Genomic DNA, 22971 nt, shown 5'->3' on the forward strand with positions numbered 1-22971 from the left:
ATGACTTTCTCTGTATAGTATAATTAATCATCTGATTTCCTACATGCTCTCCCTGGCTCTGGTATCCCTACTCACTCCAAATCTTCTGAATGTATCAAAGCTTCTCTGTGCATTATATGCAAAGAAGGGTCTGTGTGATAGTCATAAACTCTTTCAGATAGGAAGCACATGTTGCCACAGTATTCCCACTATGCCTAACTGTCCACTGCAGCTTTTCCCCATGCAACTCCTTAACCAGTCTCATCTCAGAGAATAAAGATGTGAGTTTACTGAAATTCATTAAAAAGGTAGTGCTATAGGGAAATCTAGTCACACAGCAAGAGGAATAAAGAAAAGTCTGAAATACCTTTATCTGGCTTCCAAAAATAGTCCCTGATTCTTCTTTCAATGAGTCTGCAGAGGAGAGAAAGACTACCTGAAGATTTTTCCACCTTAGCCCTCCCCTTCCTATGGACAATAATCCCCTGCAGCTCTCCTTTCCACGCTGACCTACTCTATCTCCTCTACTTGCCCACAACCCACAATCCCTCAGAAGCCAAAGCAAATGATTTAAAGTTAGTTACAGAGTACATATTTCCTGGCTTTATTATTTATTTACCTGACATTTCAAACTTGTGCTGAGTCTCTGCCTCTAAAGGATCTTCAATGGGATTTGAGACAACATGTGATGGAGACAACATGCTTTCAGGGGATGCCTGAAGACCAAAAAAGAATAAGTACCTTAAGTCCTGGTAAATCACTATAGCTTCTACTTTATTCTTCAATGATAATGAAACTATACAAGAAATTCTAAGTCTTACCTATGAAATATGATTCTAATGGTCACCTTAATATGAACAGGGTTAAGTAAATATATATAGCACTGATCATACCTATGGGCTTTGGACACCAACATGTAAGAACGCAGGAATACAATAGGAAAACCAAAGGCCCAAACTGTCACTTCTTACATAAGGTATAACTCTACCCTCTCCCAACCCACTGCCAAACCCCTGATCTTAAATACCTCTGTCTTCACTGCTGTAAGCGGAGTCTCATCACCTTTCCTACTGGAAACATCTGCTTCAGTAATTTCTCCAGTTGCTATACTTCTGGGTTCCTCGTCTAAGTCCTGACTCCTGAGTTCTGGTGGCTCCATATTTGTGGCTGGAACAACTCCAGATACCATTTCAGCCCCTGAAATGCCTTGCTCTGGTTCTGCAGGTTCCATTTTGATCTCAACACCAGGCTCCCTGATGTCCACCAGTTCATGGATTCCTTTGCTTTCTGTGTCTTCAAAGTCCAGCCTCTCTTGCTTGACTGTCATCTCTGGTGCAGGGAGAGGTACTGGCTTATCCCGTTCCTGCTGGATAGAGTGCTCCCAGGGGCCAGGGAGTGACTGGGGATCATCATTCTCTTCACAGAATGACAGTGCTGCTTCCACTGCGGCCACATCCAGCACTTCGGGATGATCATCTACCTGTCCCATAATACAGACACTGTTGAAATCACAAAAAGAAGCCCAAGTCCCTCAATTCATTAGCACCCAATGAGATGGCCTGAATCTGAGCTTCTCTCTCCATCTCCTCCAGGTATAAGAAGCAACCAATGTACAGGAACATGTCTGGTGCAAACCAGTAGGTTAGGCAGATGACTAGTATGTCAGCAACAAAGGGCTTTGGGACTAGAGACGGAGATGGGAGGAAGCAGGAGAGCTGTTTATGAAATTCTTACTGCAAGGAGAAGCTGAGGAGAGAAGTCTATGTAGGACCCATGAAACATTCCTTGGGGCTTTGCTGAATAGTTACCTTGTCCTCGATGATGGCAATGATGTCCCCAACAGTTTCAAAATCCAGCTCTTCACCTGTGTAAGACACTGCAATATCCATCTTCTCAGCCAGATCTAAATCTTCCTTCCCATCAATGCTGGGGGCCTTTGATCCTCCGGGGGCCTCTGCTACCCCTGATCGGAAACACTCTTCTTTGATAGAATTGATGATCATGGAGATTTCATTGCTATCCATGGAAACAGTCACAGTATGTGGATCCCCCACAGCCTCCATGGGAACACAGGTGTCAGGCTGACTCACTGAATAACAGGAAAAGAAAACCATCTCAGAAGCTTGTTATCAACTGCCCAACTGGAGATCACGGCAAAGCTTAGACAGATGTCAAGTACCCATACACTTAAGCTCAGTAGAAGTTATCTTACATCTGCCTATGTTTTCTTCTCCTCAGTTTTATCTAGAAAGGTGAGAACACATTTTCAAGCCCACTTACATGTGTACACTTAGTCTTTTTCACCAATGAATAAATGCCCACCCACTTCTTCTCATATCCTTGTTTTTCTAAGGATAAAGATAGTACATGTCTACAGAGAACAGAAGCTAATGCTCTTGGTCACCTTTCTCTAAATGAAGCTCAAAATGAAATTCTGGATCTAGTTGCTGCTCAGGGCGTGGGTCAAGGACGCACCTGGAGCTACACTCTCAGGAGTGGAGACAGCCGGAGCAGAGGATGGTGCTGGCAGCGCAGGCATCATGACAATGGTAGCCTGGGATACAGATTCTACAGGGGGTGCCACAAGTTTAACTGGAGGTTCACTGGCAACAGTAGTGAAGGAAGCAAGAGGTGTGGTGAACTGTGTAGGACCAGCTTCTAAAAGCCGGGAAAGAGTGGGAGTACCTAACAGACAAAGAGGCACACAAACGAGGTAAGAAGAAAGCACATGAACAAGAAGCAAATAATAGCCACTTTAAGACTCAACCAAGGAAATTTTTAGTCTCAAAGGATGAAAGCCAACTCCTCTGTTAAATGAGCTCATTATCTATATCCTTACTTTTCCAAATCTTACTTAAGATCTTCTGCCAAGTTAGGAATGACTCAAAGCACTAGAATACACAACTCATATGAAAGATGAGGGGCAATTTAAAAAACAAACAAACAAATAAACACGGTATGAATAAATCTGTCACTTCTACTGAAGTTAAGCATGCTATAAACCACTCAAATGTAACATCACTCAAACACCAAAATCTAACATTTGGCATTTTATAAAACTATTTTTTGCTTTACATTTTCTACCTCATTTAATTCTTACTACATCCTTGAGAACTATGTATATTGCAACTAATAGAAAATTGAGATTCAAGAGTTAAAGTTATCTATCCAAAGTCACAAACCCAGGGCATGGCAGGCCTGAAACTTGTTAAGTCTAGCGTTTTAGTTCCAAATCTTGTCTCCCTATACTATAGTCTCAGGTATCCCTAGCACCCTTCTGTGATTTTGCACCTTGACCATTAACTTCACTATTCTTAATACAATCTATACCATGTTCATCTAAGATATTCAGTATTTTGAAGATGAAATGGATTTATAATTTTGAGCTCCATGTGGCTTAAGAGGTAATGCAGCTCCAAGGCTGGGCTTTAAATCTAGGATTCACAGTTGCTTAATAACAAAGGCTAGAAACCAAGGGCAATCAATGCCATGTTCAACATTTCTAATACAAAGTAGATAACGGAAAAGTAGTGACTTACCTGAGGCAGCAGGGGAGGCTGCAACAGTGCTGGGTGTTTGCTGCATCTCCCCACCATGTATCATGGGAAGGACCCCGCCTACCTCCAAGAGGACACCTGTACTGTTCAGGTGGCCAGAAGCCACAGCCATTTCACTCTCATTGACCTACCAGGGAAGAACAGAGGCGAAGGCTACACTCAAGCTTTCCTTTATTACCACTTCCCAAAAAAAGCTCCAGCAGTTGGCCAAACTTCATGAAACTAAAAGTTAATATCCAAAGAAAATAATTGCAGACCCAGGGGAAACTCTATTTTCAAATCTTATGAACAAGAGTTCTCTGGAGAAGAGAACCAAAATAATTATGGTTTCAGTTACCTCAGGACCCAAGGATACTATCAACTACTTGTTTTGTTTTTAAATTAACATTTAACTAGGAGATCTCTTCCTCTTTTGAACTTTTTTTTCCATGTATATTTTAGGTTATATTTTAGGTCCCGGGCACTCCCTTCCAAATTAGTAAATCACCACAGCTCTCAAACACCCACAGAAGTCTCCATACCAGTCTGGGGCTAGTAGGCAGGAGGCTGCCCTTCTTCAAGAGCTCTGACAGCAGAGGGGAAGGGGGTGGAGTTGCTTTCTGTCCAAGCATCTTTTTCTGGGGTGAATCATCTGTTACTGGGGTCATGGGGGCTTCTAAGGGTGCAGAGCCTGGAGGAAGGGTGTCAGGAATTCCAGGAAACGAGGTGACTGGGGTACTCGGCAAAGTCCCAGGGGTTACCTAAGAGACAACAGAGAACCTTTATCTGACTTCTCAAACTCAGGAAGGTTCCTTACTAATCTGGATGGGTTAGTGTATCTAACTATTACTTTATTAGTCCTGAGTGGAACTGCCCAGAAACCCTCAACCCCTCTTGCTCTTAATCACATCTTCCTCCCCCGCAAATTTTTCTCTTCCACCCACTCAAACCCAAAATGACTCAATCTTTCCACCCAACTTGCCTTTTATAAACTCCTTACCCACTACCAATACTGTATTTACAGAGAAGTCATCCTATATTTCAGCAAGAATTTCATAAGACCAGTACACTTACAAGTAACTCCTTAACTTAGTCTTTTACCTATTTCTAAAAATGGTTCAAAAGGCTCAATGTTTTTAGGTCCATTCTTATCCTAAAGCACAGAACATGATGAGTCTTCAGCATTCAGACCAAGAGAGGAAACTGTCTCTAAGCCAAAAGTGGTTTCCTCATTACTCAGCTCTCAGCTGGCTTATTGCCCCTTGCTGATCAATTCCTGTGGATGGTAATATACTCACCCCAGAGGCGGCCTCTTCCATAGTGGTTGCAGACAAGTCCCCAAGTGGATAATCACCTCCAGGGGAGGCAGAATCTATAGGAGAGCGGACCATCACAGTAGGTAGCCTCCGAGGGGGTGTTTTTACTGCTTGACGGGCTAGAACATAAAAAAGAATGATTTCTGTCTTCAAGATTAAAAAAATAAAACTAGACTCTACTCTGCTATTATACAACAAAACACAAATAGAGATGTTGTATTATTAAAGCAATGTTAAGAATCTAGATTAGAAAGCTTTCTTTCCAAGTTTTTAGCCTAATTTTTCCTATGAGCAAATTCGTATACCCCAAAGGTTCCTAGAGTAGGAAAGTAGTTTAAACATCCCTCAGTATCCCCTACAACAACTTGAGATTCTGCTTAAACAAGGAAAGACCTTATTCGTTCACAGCATGCATTCCTAGAGTTATAAATGCTTAAGTTCCTCCCCTTATCCAGTGACTGAGCTATTCTCAAGCTTTTTACAGAATCTGACTTCTAAAACCTTGTTTATGTTCAGTAGGTTATTATCAGGCTTTTGTACTTAAAAGTCAAAAGGTCTAGTGAGTTGTGAATAGAGCTCACTTTCTAAGAGCTTCTTCCTGGACACAAACGGACACTTTTATTCTGATGAAAGAGAAGATGACAGAGGGAAGTGTGCAAGTAAATTGCAATCAGTGGATTCCGTGTTAACAAATATTTTTCGACTGCCATCAACATGCCGCACTGTACAGTCAACTGCTAGTCATTAGGTTCACCTTACCCTGATATGCTGCATCTGTAGCCTTCCTCTTTACTTCAGCCTCCTCTTCTTCCAGTTTCTTTTTCCTAAAGAGAAAATTAAGGGTTAGATCCTAGCTGACTCTAGCTCCTCCACAATTCATAGTGCCCTCACAAGGAAATGTTTTTTTTTGCCAGGCTAGCTCTTTTTAGAGGAAAAGCCTAAAGGAAAAAAAAAAAAAAACCCACAAACTTTATCAGCAAAATAGGGAAGTTTGAGTATACTACCTACCTACCAGTTCTTTACCCGGCAAACTAGAGCCACTTTTAAGTTAGAACTAAGTTATATTCTCACAGTGAAATGTTCTATCACATTACCTTCTAAGACTCACCACCCCCTCCCAGCTTCCAGGCCACTCTGCAGCTGTGCCTTTCCAAAAATCTCCCAAGTCTAAAGGGGTGGCAGATGTAGGAAATAAGCCAGATTACTTAAGGAGTAAAGAGGGCAAAAAAGAGAAGTATAGATGGAAAAATAATATAACCCACATCGCAATGTCATTGCAAAGTTCATCCAGTCTGCTGTCCATGTGCCCAGCTTGAATTAGTTCTGCATCTCTTTTCAGTCGTCTGTAGGATGAGAGGTGGGTAGACTAGGTTTTTTAATCTATTCAAATATTTCTGACTAGAGTAAGTTAGCCCCATTTGTCTCTCCCAACCATTTTGCATTCTCTCTGATAAGTACCTATATTTTTCCTGGGTTTCTTTTATCACTTTCTTTAGTTCCTCAACTCGCTCAGCAGTCAGTTTCCGAACAATGACATCTTCAACGGTTTCTACCACTTCTCCCTTTTCACCCCGTTTCCGTCTACGGAAAATTAAAAAAAACAAACACACAGACTTGAATAAGAACATTATTTCTACCCCCACTTGCTTTCTTTGAGGCTTCTCCACCACCTAACCAAATATTATTACTACTATATTTTTACAATTTTATCATACCATAATATAAATAATTTCTTTAAAAAAAAAGCAGACTTCTATAGTAAATATTCTCCACTAAAGAGATTTGGTTCAAATGCCTGGCTCTGTACTCACTTTGGGGTCTCAGTGGTCTCTAGAAGCTCTGAGTACTGGGAAGCACAGTGCTGTGGAAAAAAGTGAAAAAATGATGACCAAGCCTAAAACCGGACAACCTTTAAAATTTCAGCATGTTACACTAAGGTTTAGACAGGAGAGCTATATTTAAGGTATGAGTAGCTTCTAGGAGGACAAATTACTTTGCAATCAAATCAGTTAAAAATAATCAATACCATAATACAGAATACAAATATGTATTTGTATAATACATAATATAAATTCTGGCATGGAATTTGTGTATTTGGGGAAAGACAAGCCACGAGCCAATATTTGTATCTAATATCTACTGAGTAGTTACTATATACATGGCACACAATGGCAACCCACTCCAGTACTCTTGCCTGGAAAATCCCATGGACAGAGGAGCCTGGTAGGCTGCAGTCCGTGGGGTCGCTAAGAGTCGGGTACGACTGAGTGACTTCACTTTTACTTTTCACTTTCATGCATTGGAGAAGGAAATGGCAACCCACTCCAGTGTTCTTGCCTGGAGAATCCCAGGGACAGTGGAGCCTGGTGGGCTCCCGTCTATGAGGTCACACAGAGTCGGACACGACTGAAGTGACTTAGCAGCAACGGCAGCAGTGCTAAATGTTTTCTAGGTATTATCTCAACAAAATCTTTGAAACAAGCTTGAATCAACTTTTATCTCTATTCTACAAATCAGAAAAACTGAGGATCATGGTTCAAAGTTTTAAGTAAAATCATATTAAACTCAGATCTACCTAATGTACAAGACGGCGCTTTTCACTCTATGCTACACTGAAAAGAACAGTTTGTAATAGTGTGAGCGTACATGGATGGATTGGCAAATACTGAGAAAAAGGAAAAGTATTCTCAACTACTGTTCATGGTATAAAAGCCTTGTGATTTAAAAGGGCAGGACCTGGTCACAGTGGTCAGAAAGACCATCACTAAAAACTTTACAAATAATAAATGTTAGAGAGGGCATGGAGAAAAGAGAACCCTTTAACACTATTGTTGGAAATGTAAATATAGAAAACAGTATAGAGGTTCCACAAAATATAAAAAATAGAACTATCATATGATCCAGTAATCCTACTCTGGGGCATATATATGGACAAAACTACAATTTGAAAATATATATGCACCTCTATGTTTATAGCGGCACTATTTACAACAGTCAAGACATGAAAACAACCTTAATGTCCATCAACAGATGCATGGATAAAGAAAATGAAGTGTGTGTGTGTATGCACATAATGGAATTATTCCTCAATCATAAAAAAGAATGAAATAATGCCATTTGCAGCAACAAGGATAGAATCAGAGATCATACTAAGCAAAGTAAGTCAGAAAGAGAAAGACAAATACCATATGATATCATTTATATGTAGAATCTAAACTACAATACAAATGAATGTATGTATGAAACAGAAACAGATTTCCAGATACAGAGAACAGACTTGTGGTTATCAGGGGGAGGGTGTGGAGGGGAGAAATTAACACATTGTAAATCAACTATACTTCAATAAAGTTTAAAAAAGAAACAAACATAAGAACAAATAAATAAGCAAGATGTTGTCATTTAGTTACCAGGTTGTGTCAAACTCTTTTGCGACCTGATGAACTATAGCCGTCCAGGCTCCTCTGTCCATGGGATTTCCCAGGCAAGAATACTGGAGAGGGCTGCCATTTCCTTTTCCAGGGGCTCTTCCCGACCGGGGGCCCAACCCATATCTCCTACATTGGCAGGCGGATTCTTTACCACAGAGCAACCAGGGAAGCCCAAATGAGCAAGATACTTAAAGACAAAAAAAAGGGGGGGGGGTAGAAAAGGAGGGGGGGTGGCAGGACCTGGAAGGGAACCCACTTTACATCTCAAAAAGTGCTCTAAAAGAACATGTACTTGGGAACTTACTTTTTGAGAGAACCAGTCTGGAGGGCGGCCAGGTTCTGCAAAGGGCTTGATTGCTCTGCTAACTGATACCCTACAAAATGAGAAAAGCATCACACACTAAATTGAAAAAAAAGAGAGAGAAGGTATATATCCACAGGTCAAGGTTTAGAGTACAAAATCTGGGGAAAAAACTGCTACTGGGAAACATTCTGGAATACATGACTATGGCAAAGGACACAGCTACTGAAAAGTCATTTTGGAGGGCAAGTATCACTGATAAACAGTTTCCCTACATGATGTATTTCCTGAGTGAAGTGAAGGTATTAGGACCTACACTAAGGTATCATTTCTGTTCATTTGGGAAATTTTTTCTTTGGTTCTTTTAGAAAATATCTGTCTTTTGAGAAGCAATATTCCAGACTCCCAAAAGTTATCTTTTGATCTACTAATACAGTTCTTAAGAACATAATATAAGAAAATAATTTCACAAAAGAAGCACCAGGAAGAAGGCATGGACATCCTCCCCACAATAACCACAAGTGTGCTGATCAGACTGATGAACAGTTAGGTTTTTTCTAAATGACTGTAACAGCACATTTAACTTATGGTACTTCTCAAGAAAATATTACACCCATAAAAATAACTATGAAATAAATGTGGTGATACAGAACATATTCATAACAATATTTACTGAAAAAAAAAGACATGATTTTCTGCTATGATGCACTTATACGACCTTTTAAAAAGCTAAGAGATATAAAGAAAAAGGAAGAAAAGGCAAAAATGAAAACAGACTGAAATGGCTTGAAGCAAGAGTGTGAAGGGGCTTCAACTTTGTCTATTTCTTTAAAAAGATCTGAAGGAAACACGACAAAACATTAGGATTTGTTAAATCCAGGTACCAGATACACGGGCACTCTATATTATTCTGCCTACTTCTCTATGAGGTTGAAATATTTCACAACTTTAAAAAGAAGACTTTTAAATTCTGTGTTGGGATAATGGTTTCACAGAGTTAGTTTATAAAAAAATTCACTTTAACATTGTTATGTAGACAACTATCAGCAAAAAATAAAGTCTGATCCATAACAAACTTTCTTTAAATCAAAAAAAGCCTCCAAATCAAGATTTAAATATTTTTTAAAATGTACACAAAAGTACTAGGGAAAAAAAAGGACAAGTATTTTATAACCCTGGACTAGGGAAGAACTTTCTAATTAAGTCACAAAATCCAGGAGCTATAAGAGAAAATTTTTAATAAATAAACTGTATTTTAAGACCCTTAATGTAAAAATACTACATCAAGTAAAGCCAAATAGCACACTAGTTTTTTAAAAATGTACCCCAAGATGTAGATAAATGGCTAATCTCCCTAATATATAAGGAGCCACCTTCACCCTCCCCACCCCACCACTAAAATTAAAGAGAAAGACTAATAGGTAGAAAAATGGGAATAGTTTACAGAAAAGCAAATACAGGTGTCTTTTTAACAGAAGACATTTAACTTCACTCATCATAGGACAGATGCAAGTGAAAGATATGAGAACTGTTTCAAAGTTTTGATCTTATACTGTCAATGATCAAAAATACGTAACAACACATTCTATGAGCCAAGGCATAGAAAAATAGGTATGACATATCACCAATGGGAGTATAAACTGAAACAAATCTCTGAGTAGGGCAACTGAAATGCTTAACAAATTTTTTTAACTTATATGTTCTTTGAATCCATAATTCCACTTTCAGTTTGTCTAAGATACAAATCCACATATAACTATACAACGCTATATTTCTATTAGCATATGTCCATCAACAGAGTTCTAGTTAAATAAATTATGGTATATCCATAAAACAGTATCATGCAGCTGTTTAAAAAAGAGCTAGATATTCATATGAAGATATACAATGATCTATAAGGTACAATACTAAGTTGAAGGGGAAAAAAAAGGCAGCAGTGCCAAAGTAAAGTAAAATGTGCATAGCATGTAACCAGTTGTGTTCATTTTGAGAAAGATCTTTATTTGCTTTACACAGCAGTAAAAATTACATACTATACATTGCGTGAATGCATGAGTGCTCAGTCATGTCCAACTCCATGGACTGTAGCTCATTAGGCTCCTCCATCCATTTAATTTTCCAGGCAAGAATACTGGAGAGGGTTGCCATTTCCTATTCAGGGCCACTTGTGTTTAAAGAAGAGAGAAAAGGTGGTCCAATGGTTAAGAATCTGTTTGCCAATCCAGGGGACACAGGGTCAGTTCCCACTGTGCAAAGATTCCACATGTCATGGGGCAACGAAGGCCCTGCCTTCAGAGCCCAGACTCTGCAACAAAATAAGTCACCATAATGCACACTGCAAGGAAGAGCAGCCTCCGCTCTCAGCAACTAGAGAAAGCCCATGCACAGCAACTAAGACCCAGCGCAGCCAAAAATACAGGATTTTTTTTTTTAAAGGAGAGGAAAAAAGAAAATATTTATTTGTTCAAGTATAAAATTTAATGGCAGAGAAACACACAAGGAACTGCTAATCCTGGGAGATAAGATACAGATGTGTACCATTTTGAATTTTGAACTTTATGTCTTAAGAACCTCCTCAAAACATAAATACAATTTAAAATTTCAAACTTTTACTTAAGTGTTCTTATATTTTTTAAAGAAAAATGTAATAAAATATACATATTGAGTTCTATTTCAATCCAGTTTACTTGATATTAATATTTTGTATAAAAATGAGTTCAGTTTATATTTAAGTTATATTTAAGTTCAATCTGAGATTCGTCAAATTACCATGCTTTGTTTTGTCAGGGTTTACCAGCTCAAGAATAGCTGCTACCTAGAGTATTCTGGTTTCCTCTTTGAAAAGTTATTTGAAAAATATATAGAATTGTAGAAGTGTTACATGTGATCAGTAATGGTGCTTTCATAAACTCATTTGAATGGTTAAAGTAGTAGAGATAAACCCTACAAATGCAAATTTATTAAGTAATTTGAACACTTAAGACAATTAAAAGGTATCTTTAGATACTAAGAGAAAAAAAGAGGGGGGGGTGGGGGGAACAAATGTTAAAAATGAGAGTATGTCCTGGTAGAAAAAAAGACTGGAAAACACACACAGTCCTACTTTCTGGTACTTAAAAGACATGATGCTGGGAAAGACTGAAGGCGGGAGGAGAAGGGGACAACAGATGAGATGGTTGGATGGCATCACCAACTCAATGGACATGAGTTTGAGTAAACTCTGGGAACTTGTAATGGACAGGGAAGTCTGGTGTGCTGCAGCCCATGGGGTCACAGAGTCAGACACGACTGAGCAACTGAACTGAACTATGATCCAGCAATTCCACTCTTTCAAGAAAAATGAAAACATGCCTGCACAAAAGCTTGTACACAAATGTTCACAGCAGCATTAATTATAATATTCAGAAAAGTAAAAATAACCCAAATGTTCATCAACAAATGAACAAAATGTAGTAAACCCATTTTGTAAACAAGGAACTACAATTTCCTCAAAACAAAGAATAAAGTACTGATACATACTCCAGCATGAACCCTGAAAGCATTATGCTAAGTGAAAGAAGCCAGCCCCAGAGTACCACAAAGTATATGATTCCATCTATATGAAATGATCAGAATAAGCTATAGAGAGACAGAAAGTAGATGAGTGGTGAGGGAGGAGGAAATATTAGAGAGGTAAAGAGATTTGTAGAGTGATTGCTTAAGGGGTAAGAGGTTTCTTTTCAAGTGTATTTAAAATGTAAAATTAGACTCTAGCACTGGTCCTATTACAGATATATATTAAATTCTATGAATTTAATAAATAAAATTATATTAATAAGTTTTAATAATTTTAATAAATTAAATTCTGTGAATATACTGGGAATTCTGTGAATATAATTTTATGACATGTGAATTGCATCTCAAGAAGGCTGTTAAACAAATACTGCTTAAAGGTTAACTACTGGAATCCACCTGTATTTACATGAAGGAAAAAAAAACAAAAAACAAAAAACAACGGTTTCTAATACCCAAGGAAGCAGACATCCTAGATACCTTACCAATTTTGATCGCCACTCCTCATGACAGAAGACGCTAAACACAGCTTTTCTCGGATGGACCATGGCTCTGTAGGGCCAGTACTCAGCAGCTTATGTTCTGAAAGGAAAGATTTAGAGACAACCACTGAGGCACTAACTCTAAGCCCCAAAGGGAGGATTAAAAGTTTAATACAAAAATGTCCTAACCTGTAAGGACAAAGTGAGCCACTATCACCAAATCTTGATTTTCACCTCTCTAGTAAACACCACCACTAGGATGGTGCCTATTCATTGCATGAGAACTGCACTTGATTATCTGGCAAAACATTTTTCTTTAAATGCCATGGTTACTCTACCATATTTAAAAAAAAAAAAAAAGTCAAGTTAATTTAGGGCAGTTCTTCCAAAAAACCCAGTTTTAAGAATACTTTATTCCAGGAACTTCCCCAGTGGTTAAGTCTGTGCCTTTTCACTAGCGGGGACATGGGTTCCATGATCCTGCCTACCACCAACCTCCCCGCCCTGTTCTGGCAAAAAAAAAAAAAAAAAAAGAATGCTTTATTCCAATGTGCACCCAGGCCTTATTTCCCAGGATTCCGAGCGGCCAACCCCCGCTACTGCCCCGCCTCCTTCTTAGCATAAACTTGTTTACTTCTCTCTGTTACACCCGTTTCCCTCAAGCTGTTAGGCCTAAGAGACCTTCTCAGTCCCTGAAACAGGGCAAAATGGCTGAGATACACGAAATGCATTTTTTCCCTAGTGGCAGAAAAAGCTCATGATTAACATGCCCCATTTCTCTGTGAGTACAGGCCTCACAAATGTTCGCCAGAAAATGACAGTTTGGGACCCCGGGCACTCCATATGGTTCACAGTATCTCTGTCCGCACGCCGGAGCCTCTAAAGCACCTTTTTTCCCTCTCACCCCGCAAAGCTGACAAACATACAAGAATTCTCCTGGGCTGCTTTTCGCAAAGCTCCGTGGCCTTGCACACCACAACTACAGAGGAGCACTCATCGTGGCAACTAAAGAACAGTCCACGGGAAGCGACGAAGACCCAGCGCAGCCAATAAAAATTCTAAAAACAAACTCCGCAGCCTTACTGAAATACAAGACTTCACGCTTCTGGGCCTTCAACCCCCAACCGCTGGCCTTAACAGCGCCGCCCAAGCCCAAGTCTCTGACGGCTCTGGGCTCTCAGGTAAATCACTGCTTCTACTCCCTGAGAGTGTGACAAATCTGTTGCCTGGCCTTGGTTCTACAAACACCTTCCACGCAAAAGCAAGGTAAATACTTACTGCCCGTTCCCGTCGCCATCTTGGCCCCGACGTCTCCAACCCCCGAAGGAAGATTTCTGGCTGAATTGAAGCCCAAGGAATTCTGGGAAATAGAGTTCCAGCGTTTATTCGCGGTGCATCCTGGGAAATGTAGCCCCCTGTCCCCACCCTAAGATGAACTAGCGCCCAAAATCAGGTATTCTTGTGAGTTCCTGGGAAGGAATGTGCGAAAGAACAGAGAATGGTGGCTGAAGCCTTAGGATTTCCTTCAGGCTTTTTAGAAAAGAAATGCCTAGGGTTCAAGAAAAACTGATAAACCGAAGTTCCAGTTGACGCAGCTCCAAAATCCGACAGTTGGTAACCCGTCCCACATTTGAGCAGAGAGGTCAAGCCGAAGAAAACTGTTTCCGGGTTTCGCCCGCCCCCTTGCACTGATTGGTAGGTGCAAGCTTCGCTATCTGATTGGCCGAACGAACGCAGCGCGCAATTTAAAACATTGTATCAGTAACAAAGGTGCGCTTCGTGGGTGGAGTTGTGCTCTCAAGCTGCGAAAGTCCAGTTTCGGCTGTGGGGTGTGAGTGAACCGGTACCGTAGAAGTGTGGCGTCTTTAGGTGAGTGTGCGGCTGTACTTGAGCCAAGTTGGGGCACCTTTGCTCTGGCGGATTAGGCGTTCAGAAAGCGGAACTGCCGCTATTTCTGTTTTTCTTAATAATTCTGTCCTCACCGTGGGCCTAGGGGCGAGGTTTAGAGAATGAGCCTAGGGCTACTGACACGGCTGAGGGAGGCTCCCTGCTTGGAACTTGGCCTTATGTTTTCGGAGTTAGATATCTGTTCATTCCTGTTTGCGGTCCGAAATGCTGCCTCAGATTGGATTAAATGATTAACTCTTTCTCTCTTTCCCGTTTGCTGGTAGTTGAAAGGAAAAGCGAGTAGGAATTCAGGCAGCGAGACTAGGTTGTCCTGGGGCCAGGGAGTTGTTTCTCACCTAGAAAAGAGGCTGAATTCTTCAGAATTCTTCAGCCCCTTTTATCCCTTAAGGTTCTCCTCCCTACCCACTCTTGTCTCTTTTTAGACCTAAACTGCCCCTGCTGACATGTCGCAAGGGATCCTTTCTCCACCAGCTGGCTTGCTGTCCGATGAGGAGGTCGTAGTCTCCCCCATGTTTGAGTCCACAGCTGCAGATTTGGGATCCGTGATACGCAAGGACCTGCTGTCAGACTGCTCTGTCATCTCCACCTCCCTGGAAGACAAGCAGGTAAAGGAGTTGAAGAGTGGCTTGGAGACTGAAAGTGATATAATCAGCCTACTAGTTGTCCATACAGAGAAGCATGAGGTAAAAAACCCAGGAATTCTAGAGTTTGACAGGTCAACTCAAAATTAAGAGCATGATAAGTAAAAAATGTACAGTTGTGTGTCCATAAGAAAGCTATTAATTGCGTTGCATTAATGAAACTGAACGCTTACTCTCAGTTTATCCTGTGAGAAAAGGCAGTCGTCGTCTCTCCTTCACCATGAGGCCCAGACGTTTTAGTTAATTTACACAAGATCATATCACCATTACGTAGGTGAAATGTACATTCAGGTTTTAATATCAACCATAGCTTCCATTTAAGGAAACTTTCTTTCTGCTGAGCTGTTTCTCAGGTGCAGCATTATGGATGTTTGGAGCCATAATTCTTTGTTATAGGGGGCTATCCTGTGCAATTTAAGATGTTAAGCAGCATTCCTGGCTTCTACCCACTAGAATTCAGTAGATCCTTCCCATTTGTGACAAGCACGATACCTGTCCTAACATTATTAAATGTCTCTTGAAAGGGAAATGCCCGTAATTGAGAACAGCTCCACTCAGAAGTCTTCTCTTCTGTAGAAGTTTCACGAGAGCAGAAGCCTTGGTAATATTCTTCACTGTGGGCTACCAGAGCCTCTTAGAATTTCTAGGCCAGAGTAGACGTCTATAAATATTTGTTAAATGAACGTGGTGGGTGTGATTATTTAAGATCTAATAGTTACTAAATGATGAAACTGGGACTCAAATTCAGGTATGTCTGCCTCCAAAGTGCTTAACTGGGTCTTCCTAGGGGTACTAATGGTAAAGAACCCACCTGCCAATGCAAGAGACGTAAGAGACATGGGTTCAATCCCTGGGCTGGGAAGATCCCCTGGAGGAGAGCATGGCAACCCACTCCAGTATTCTTGCCTGGAAAATTCCATGGACAGAGGAACCTGGTGGGCTGTGGTTCATAGTGTCAGAGTCGGACACAAGCGGCTTAGCACACATGGAAAGTGCTTCACTACTGTGTTTTGCTATAATATCACACACTGATTTTTGTATCAGTCAGCCACTTCTGATGCAGATAATCTGTGGTAAGCCAAGTTTTCAGGATACTGAAGAGACAAGGAATGGTGATTAAGTACTGAAAAACTCCATGTGGGTTGGAATGATTATGGAACCAGAGTAACGGCACAGAGTCATCTGAAGTTAATTGGGATAGTGTTAGCATGATTCCCAGAAACTATGTTGTGTTTGCCTATCTGCTCAGAAGTAACTGAGATTAATCTGTGATTCTGACTGGGAATTCTACTACAGGTTCCATCTGAAGATGGTACAGAGAAGGTGAAAGTATACCTGAGGGTCAGGCCCTTGTTACCTTCAGAGTTAGAACGACAGGAGGATCAGGTATGTTTCTGAGGAGGGAGGATTTAAAAGAAGGAATGATACGTACAACAGAGGTTCCCAGGATTGTTTCCTTTTGTGACAACTGTTTTCCCCCATCTCAGGGTTGTGTCTGTATTGAGAATATGGAGACCCTTGCCCTTCAGGCACCCAAGGACTCTTTTGCCCAGAAGAGCAACGAGCGAGGAATTGGACAGGCCACCCACAGATTCACCTTTTCCCAGGTATGGAGTTACTGATATGTGAACAAGGGACCAACATGTAGGAGCAGCTATATTCCCTCTTCAGAAGGAAAGCATTTTACTTGACTGAGTTCATTATATATGCATGTCTACGGTTTGGGGGACCCTTATGTGTTGTCAGTCATGTACTTTATATACATTAATTCCCAACAACTCTGTTGTTACTATCATCACTGTCCCTATTTTCCTGGTAAGGATATTGTGACTCATTGAATATAATGTTCCTGAGGCCATGTACTAGTCATTGTTAGAGTTAGGACTTGAATCTAGATTCATCTACCAAGCCCATGCTTGTGACCATTATGTTGCTCCATATTGTGTGCAGCATTGGACTTAGCGGATAGCATTCTGTAAGTATTTATTGATTTGGATGAAAGATGGACTGGCAGAGAGTATTTAGGCAGCAACTGGTAGCACTGCAGGAAGAAGCTGCTTGAGTAGTCTCCAGAGCCAACCACCCAGGAAGGGATGTATTTTCTGGCTTGGCACAGGGAAAAGTGGGAGATGAAGGATGCTGCTGCTGCTGCTAAGTCGCTTCAGTCATGTCCAATTCTGTGCGACCCCATAGATGGCAGCCCACCAGGCTCCCCTGTCCCTGGGATTCTCCAGGCAAGAATACTGGAGTGGGTTGCCATTTCCTTCTCCAATGCAAGAAAGTAAAACGTGAAAGTGAAGTTGCTCAGTCATGTCTGACTCTTAGTGACCCCATGGACTGCAGCCTACCAGGCTCCTCCATCCATGGGATTTTCCAGGCAAGAGTACTGGAGTGGGGTGCCATTGCCTTCTCCAGATGAAGGATGGGTCTCTGAGAAATTGGGTCTATCCCTAGATCTTTGGACCAGAAGTGGGACAGGCATCTTTCTTCAACCTGACTGTGAAGGAGATGGTAAAGGATGTACTTAAAGGACAGAACTGGCTCATCTATACATATGGAGTCACCAACTCAGGGAAAACCTACACAATTCAAGGTGAGTATTAGGCCTCACAGAACTGCTGATTGTCTTTGGCTTTTGATGCTCTGAGTTGAACAGTGCTTGCTGCAACTGTCCATCTTTTGCATGCCTCCAGGTACCATCAAGAATGGTGGGATCCTGCCTAGGTCCCTGGCTCTGATCTTCAATAGCCTCCAAGGCCAGCTTCATCCAACACCTAATCTGAAGCCCTTGTTCTCCAATGAGGTAATGTGGCTAGACAGCAAGCAGATCCGGCAGGAGGAATTAAAGAAACTGGCCCTACTAAATGGAGGCCTCCAAGAGGTAAAGTGTTGGTATTCATAGAGGCAGGGATAGGGGACAAACCTCCAGAAAGTTTTATGCATATCTTATCCCTGGACCCCTCCAGGAGGAGCTGTCCACCTCCTTGAAGAAAAGTGTCTACATTGACAGCCGGATGGGTACCAGCACCAGCTTTGACAGTGGCATCGCAGGGCTCTCCTCCAGTAGCCAGTTTCCCAGCAGTAGCCAGCTGGATGGTATGTACCATGACTGGGCTCTGTGCCAATTAACAGTAGGAACCCATTTTCTGCTCCCCAAAACTCCAAGGGTACAGATTAGAGGTTGCAAACTGAGTTCCACTTTCTGAGGCCCCTGCAGGCTAAAGGAGAGGTGGATTACCCTTGAGTTGATCCTCTGGACATTGGCTTTTTCCCCAGAAATGAGTCACCGATGGGCACAACCAGACACTGTCCCTGTAAGTGTCCCTGCAGATCTTCGCTTCTCCATCTGGATCTCCTTCTTTGAGATCTACAATGAACTGCTTTATGACCTGTTAGAACCGCCTAGCCAGCAGCGCAAGAGGCAGACTCTGCGGCTGTGTGAGGATCAGAATGGCAATCCCTACGTAAAAGGTATGGGAAAACAGTGGCTGGCATGAACCCTGGAGGGGACCTTGGGAGAGACTTGGAAAAGAGTTAGGTGCTCCCATCTTATGTATGCCCATCTTTACATCAGATCTCAATTGGATTCATGTTCAGGATGCTGAGGAGGCCTGGAAACTCCTGAAAGTGGGTCGTAAAAACCAGAGCTTTGCCAGCACCCACCTGAACCAGAACTCTAGCCGCAGGTTAGTAGGTTAATGAGTCAGCCTTTCACTGTGTTTCAGGAAACATTAGTCCTCCACCTGATCATAGAAGATATGCAGTGACTTTTGTTTTTTTAACTTCTAGTCATAGCATCTTCTCAATCCGGATCCTGCACCTTCAGGGGGAAGGAGATATAATCCCCAAGATTAGCGAGTAAGTTTTTCCATTTAGAAATTTGGGCTTTGGGGCCATAAATGGTGGTTGGGGGAGGGGGACAAGGCAGTCCTCAAAGGAATTATTTCCATTAGATTCATGTTCTCTTTCCTTGGGTACAGAGTTTCTTCACAGGCCCTCCCCTCCCTAGAACTATATGAAGGGGCTAAAAAGCATATAACATGGGGCCCTAATGTCAGATCCTGTCCATCACTCAAGGTTATCACTCTGTGATCTCGCTGGCTCAGAGCGCTGCAAAGATCAAAAGAGTGGTGAGCGGCTGAAGGAAGCAGGAAACATTAACACTTCTCTGCACACCCTGGGCCGCTGTATCGCTGCCCTGCGCCAAAACCAGCAGAACCGGTAAGCTTTTCACTGCAAGCCAGGATGGCCTGGCACTCTGCAGTTTGCTAAAAGACTTCCTGATCATCACAGGGGCTAGTGCTAGTATCTCCTCAGGGGCTAGAGCTCTGCTCACAGCACTATTCTCTTTAATTCCCTGCCAGGTCAAAGCAGAACCTGGTTCCCTTCCGTGACAGCAAGCTGACTCGAGTGTTCCAAGGCTTCTTCACAGGCCGAGGCCGCTCCTGCATGATTGTCAATGTGAATCCCTGTGCGTCTACCTATGATGAGACTCTTCACGTGGCCAAGTTCTCAGCCATTGCTAGCCAGGTGCGAAGCTATAGGTGTGATGATTGTGCTCACTTTGGGCTGGTACCTGTACTTCAGAAAGCAACTAGGAACTAGTAATGGATTCGATTAAGATTTTTTTCCCCTCACAGCTTGTGCATGCTCCACCTGTGCAACTTGGATTTCCATCGATACATTCATTCCTCAAGGAACACAGTCTGCGCGCTTCTCCCAGCTTAGAGACTGGAGCTAAGACTGACCCAGGCCTTGGTGATGACATTGAAAATGAAGTTGACATCTCCACATATGGGAAGGAGGTGAGAATGCAAGAAAACTTTGGTGCAGCGGCTTGATGGCTATACATTTTCCATGCTATGTTCCAAGTGGACCTGTACCTTTTTAGGGCATGGACTTCTGATAACCTCTGACCTGTGTGTCCCTCCTAGGAGCTCCTACAGGTGGTAGAAGCCATGAAAGCACTGCTTTTAAAAGAACGGCAGGAAAAGTTGCGGCTGGAGATGCAGCTCCGTGATGAAATTTGCAATGAGATGGTGGAGCAGATGCAACAACGAGAACAGTGGTGCAGGTACCAGCCGAGTAACCCCTCTTGTTCTAGACCGTAGGGTAGGAAGTAGAGGCTAGGATGGAGTAGTGCCTCAAGATCTGCTTTCCAAGCTCACTCCTCAGAATCTGCACTGACTTCTCTTTTCTCCTCTGACAGTGAACATTTGGACACACAAAAGGAACTACTAGAGGAACTGTATGAAGACAAACTAACAATCCTCAAGGAGTCACTGACAAGTTTTTACCAAGAAGAACTTCAGGTGAGTTGCCCTGAACCAGCCCCAAGTAGCTGCTCAGATTCCCATCGCTAGCTTGCCTGAGATAAAGTAGGGGCGGAATGTGTAATTCACCTTTCTCTTGTCTCCTTAGTGCTTTATGTCAATCTGTGTTTGATGAACTGATTTAGAGTTTGGCCAAGAAATGGTGTAAATGCTAATTTACAGGGAAATTTTTGTTCATTCTTCAGTCATCTATACCTGTAGGATTCATCTGACTCTGAACAGAATTGTGTTCTCTGTTTCCCTTTAGGAGCGAGATGAGAAGATTAAAGAGCTAGAAGCTCTCCTGCAGGAAGCCAGACAGCAGCAAGTGGCCCATCAACCCTCAGGGTCTGAACTGTCCCTACGGCGGTCACAAAGATTGACTTCTGTTTCCACCCAGCAGTTCCACGAGATTAAAGCTAAACTGGAACAATGCAAAGCAGAGCTAAACTCCACCACTGAAGGTGAGGAGGGAGAGAGGGCAGGAAGCAGAAGTATTTCAGGGAAAGCTGTTCTTCAAACTTGGGCCTTCTGGGGCCAACTCCAGCATAATTTCCTTGACTGCCAAGCTACATCCCCCTGACGTTTCATTCTGGGATGCACATGGCCTCACTTGTTATGTTTTTTGCAAACTACTGTTAATTCAGTTAAAGAGTCCAAGGCTAGAAAGCCTACACATGTGAGGTTATTGTTTCTTTCCTTCAGAGTTGCAGAAGTACCAGAAAATGTTAGAACCCCCACCCTCAGCCAAGCCTTTCATCGTTGATGTGGACAAGAAGTTAGAGGAGGGCCAGAAGGTAATTAGCTTTCTCCGTTACCAAAGCTCTCACCTAAGACAGTTTCCAGCACTGTATCCCTGATTTATGTGAGGACAAGATGCTTTCTGTGCCATCCTGGAGTGGCTACTGCATTCTTACGGCTAGCCTTCTAATTTTACTTCTCTTCAGATGGTTCTCTGACTCCTATAGATCACTTGGCGTGATGTCTTGACCACAATTTGGTTCCTACTCTTCCTTTTTCAGAATATAAGGCTACTGCGGACAGAGCTTCAGAAACTTGGTGAGTCTCTCCAGTCAGCGGAAAGAGCCTGTTGCCACAACACTGGAGCAGGAAAACTTCGCCAAGCCTTGGCCACTTGTGATGACATCTTAATCAAACAGGTTGGGGCAGCCTATATATCACTTTCTCCCATCAGCCCATGTCAGAGTATATATGAGGAAGATAAAAAAGATTTTTAGGCTAATCTTTTAGTGAGGGGAGTTTCTCTTCTTGCAAAGTAACCATTCACTAAGTACAAGGCGTTATGCTAAGTAATTATAGGCTTTTTCTGTTATAACTGTCCTAGGGAGGGAGATACTACCATATTTCATCCAAGATGCTTAAACTGTAAGAAACCATAGTAAAACAAAACACTAACAATTAAGCTATGACACTGTCATCAATAAATGTACCCTGATTCCATCCAGATATATGGAAATGTAAAAAAATACATCCTAATTTGATACCCACCCAGGAACTGAGGCTCTTGGAGGTTAAGTAAAATTATTCAGGCTCATACCACCTGATGTGTTAGAAAAGGTCCTTCTATTCAGTGCTATTTGTTTGGGTCTTAAAAACCAATACGCACCCCCCACACACACACCATTCAATTAAAGCTCTGACCATACAGAGCTAATCTTTGTAAAAAGAAGTTTTATTAACTATAGTGTGTATTACCTTGCCCTCTTGAGTTTCTCTAATAGATCAGACAGAAAATGTTTTCTATAACTCTGTTCATCTTCCTTAGGATCAGACGCTGGCTGAGTTGCAGAATAATATGACACTAGTAAAACTGGACCTTCGGAAGAAGGCAGCATGCATCGCGGAGCAGTATCATACTGTGCTGAAACTCCAAGGCCAGGCTTCTACCAAAAAGCGCCTTGGTGCCAACCAGGAAAACCAGCAACCAAACCAACAGCCCCCAGGGAAGAAACCGTTTCTTCGTAACTTACTTCCCCGAACACCCACCTGCCAAAGTTCAACAGACTGCAGCCCTTATGCCCGAATCCTGCGCTCAAGGCGTTCCCCTTTACTCAAATCTGGGCCTTTCGGCAAAAAATACTAAGGTTGTGAGGAGACAGCACTCCCCACAGGTGGGTCTGCTGCTCAGTTTAAGAAACAGGTTTCTTTAAAGCTTTACCATATATATATACCAGAAACTCTATCTAAAATGCAATATTCAGACACTAGTAGTAGTTTTTCTCCCTTTTGTAATATAATCACCTATGTAATCGTACACTTTTTTACTTATATGGTTTCTGTGCACACAAAAGTTATATTAAAATAAAGATATTATTCACGTTTTATATCTGAATTCCAAATCTAGCATTATCATTGAAGTAAATTATAAAAGGGGCAGAAAAACTGAAAATCAAATATCATCCAGGCCCCTGGGAACTTTGCACAGGAATGGCAGTAGAGACCAGCAACTGGTGTACAGCTAACCCAAGAAATCTTAGTAAGAAATGAATTCAAGA

General features: G+C 41.8%; 2 protein-coding genes across 53 annotated transcripts in view; one reads left to right on the forward strand and one right to left on the reverse strand.

Moving 5' to 3' along the window:
* Positions 1-13900, reverse strand: part of BRD8 (bromodomain containing 8) — a 30191-nt gene extending 16291 nt beyond the window's left edge. For 9 of the 50 annotated variants that reach the window (XR_015167454.1, XR_015167453.1, XR_015167459.1 and 6 more), the window contains exons 1-15: positions 13873-13900; positions 12598-12694; positions 8564-8633; positions 6643-6692; positions 6290-6412; positions 6094-6174; positions 5591-5655; positions 4814-4950; positions 4058-4276; positions 3519-3663; positions 2455-2664; positions 1788-2068; positions 1007-1459; positions 599-695; positions 347-393 (exon numbers count right to left, since the gene is read on the reverse strand). Coding sequence is in view for 37 of the 50 variants with exons in the window: in XM_086411762.1 (XP_086267888.1) it covers positions 347-393; positions 599-695; positions 1007-1459; positions 1788-2068; positions 2455-2664; positions 3519-3663; positions 4058-4276; positions 4814-4950; positions 5591-5655; positions 6094-6174; positions 6290-6412; positions 6643-6692; positions 8564-8633; positions 12598-12694; positions 13873-13891 (2094 nt within the window). In the remaining 13 variants the exon portion in view is untranslated. Of the gene's footprint in view, positions 1-346; positions 394-598; positions 696-1006; positions 1460-1787; positions 2069-2454; positions 2665-3518; positions 3664-4057; positions 4277-4813; positions 4951-5590; positions 5656-6093; positions 6175-6289; positions 6413-6642; positions 6693-8563; positions 8634-12597; positions 12695-12783; positions 12929-13520 lie in introns of all 50 variants that reach the window. The other 41 variants (XR_015167456.1, XR_015167455.1, XM_086411772.1 and 38 more) reach the window with 17 other exon arrangements.
* A 78-nt stretch (positions 13901-13978) lies between these two features.
* Positions 13979-22800, forward strand: KIF20A (kinesin family member 20A). Of its 3 annotated transcripts, XM_086411806.1 has the most exons (20): positions 13979-14463; positions 14925-15107; positions 15668-15744; positions 16440-16529; positions 16631-16750; positions 17598-17736; positions 17837-18024; positions 18110-18239; positions 18420-18614; positions 18718-18829; positions 18933-19001; positions 19221-19364; positions 19508-19673; positions 19784-19948; positions 20078-20217; positions 20353-20455; positions 20724-20919; positions 21161-21252; positions 21478-21615; positions 22242-22800. In XM_086411806.1, the coding sequence occupies exons 5-20, from the start codon at positions 16652-16654 to the stop codon at positions 22557-22559; spliced, it is 2394 nt and encodes a 797-aa protein (XP_086267932.1). In that variant the 5' UTR covers positions 13979-14463; positions 14925-15107; positions 15668-15744; positions 16440-16529; positions 16631-16651; the 3' UTR covers positions 22560-22800. The 3 variants fall into 3 exon arrangements, with proteins under 3 accessions (XP_086267932.1, XP_086267930.1, XP_086267931.1); XM_086411804.1 differs by lacking the exon at positions 15668-15744 and having other exon boundaries at positions 13990-14463; positions 14925-15185; XM_086411805.1 differs by lacking the exon at positions 15668-15744 and having other exon boundaries at positions 14040-14463.
* The last annotated feature ends 171 nt before the right edge of the window (positions 22801-22971 follow it).

Source organism: Bos grunniens, chromosome 7, assembly GCF_055505025.1.
Source record: "Bos grunniens cultivar Pamir isolate PY7600 chromosome 7, Bosgru_T2T1.0, whole genome shotgun sequence".
Classification (NCBI taxonomy): domain Eukaryota; kingdom Metazoa; phylum Chordata; class Mammalia; order Artiodactyla; family Bovidae; genus Bos; species Bos grunniens.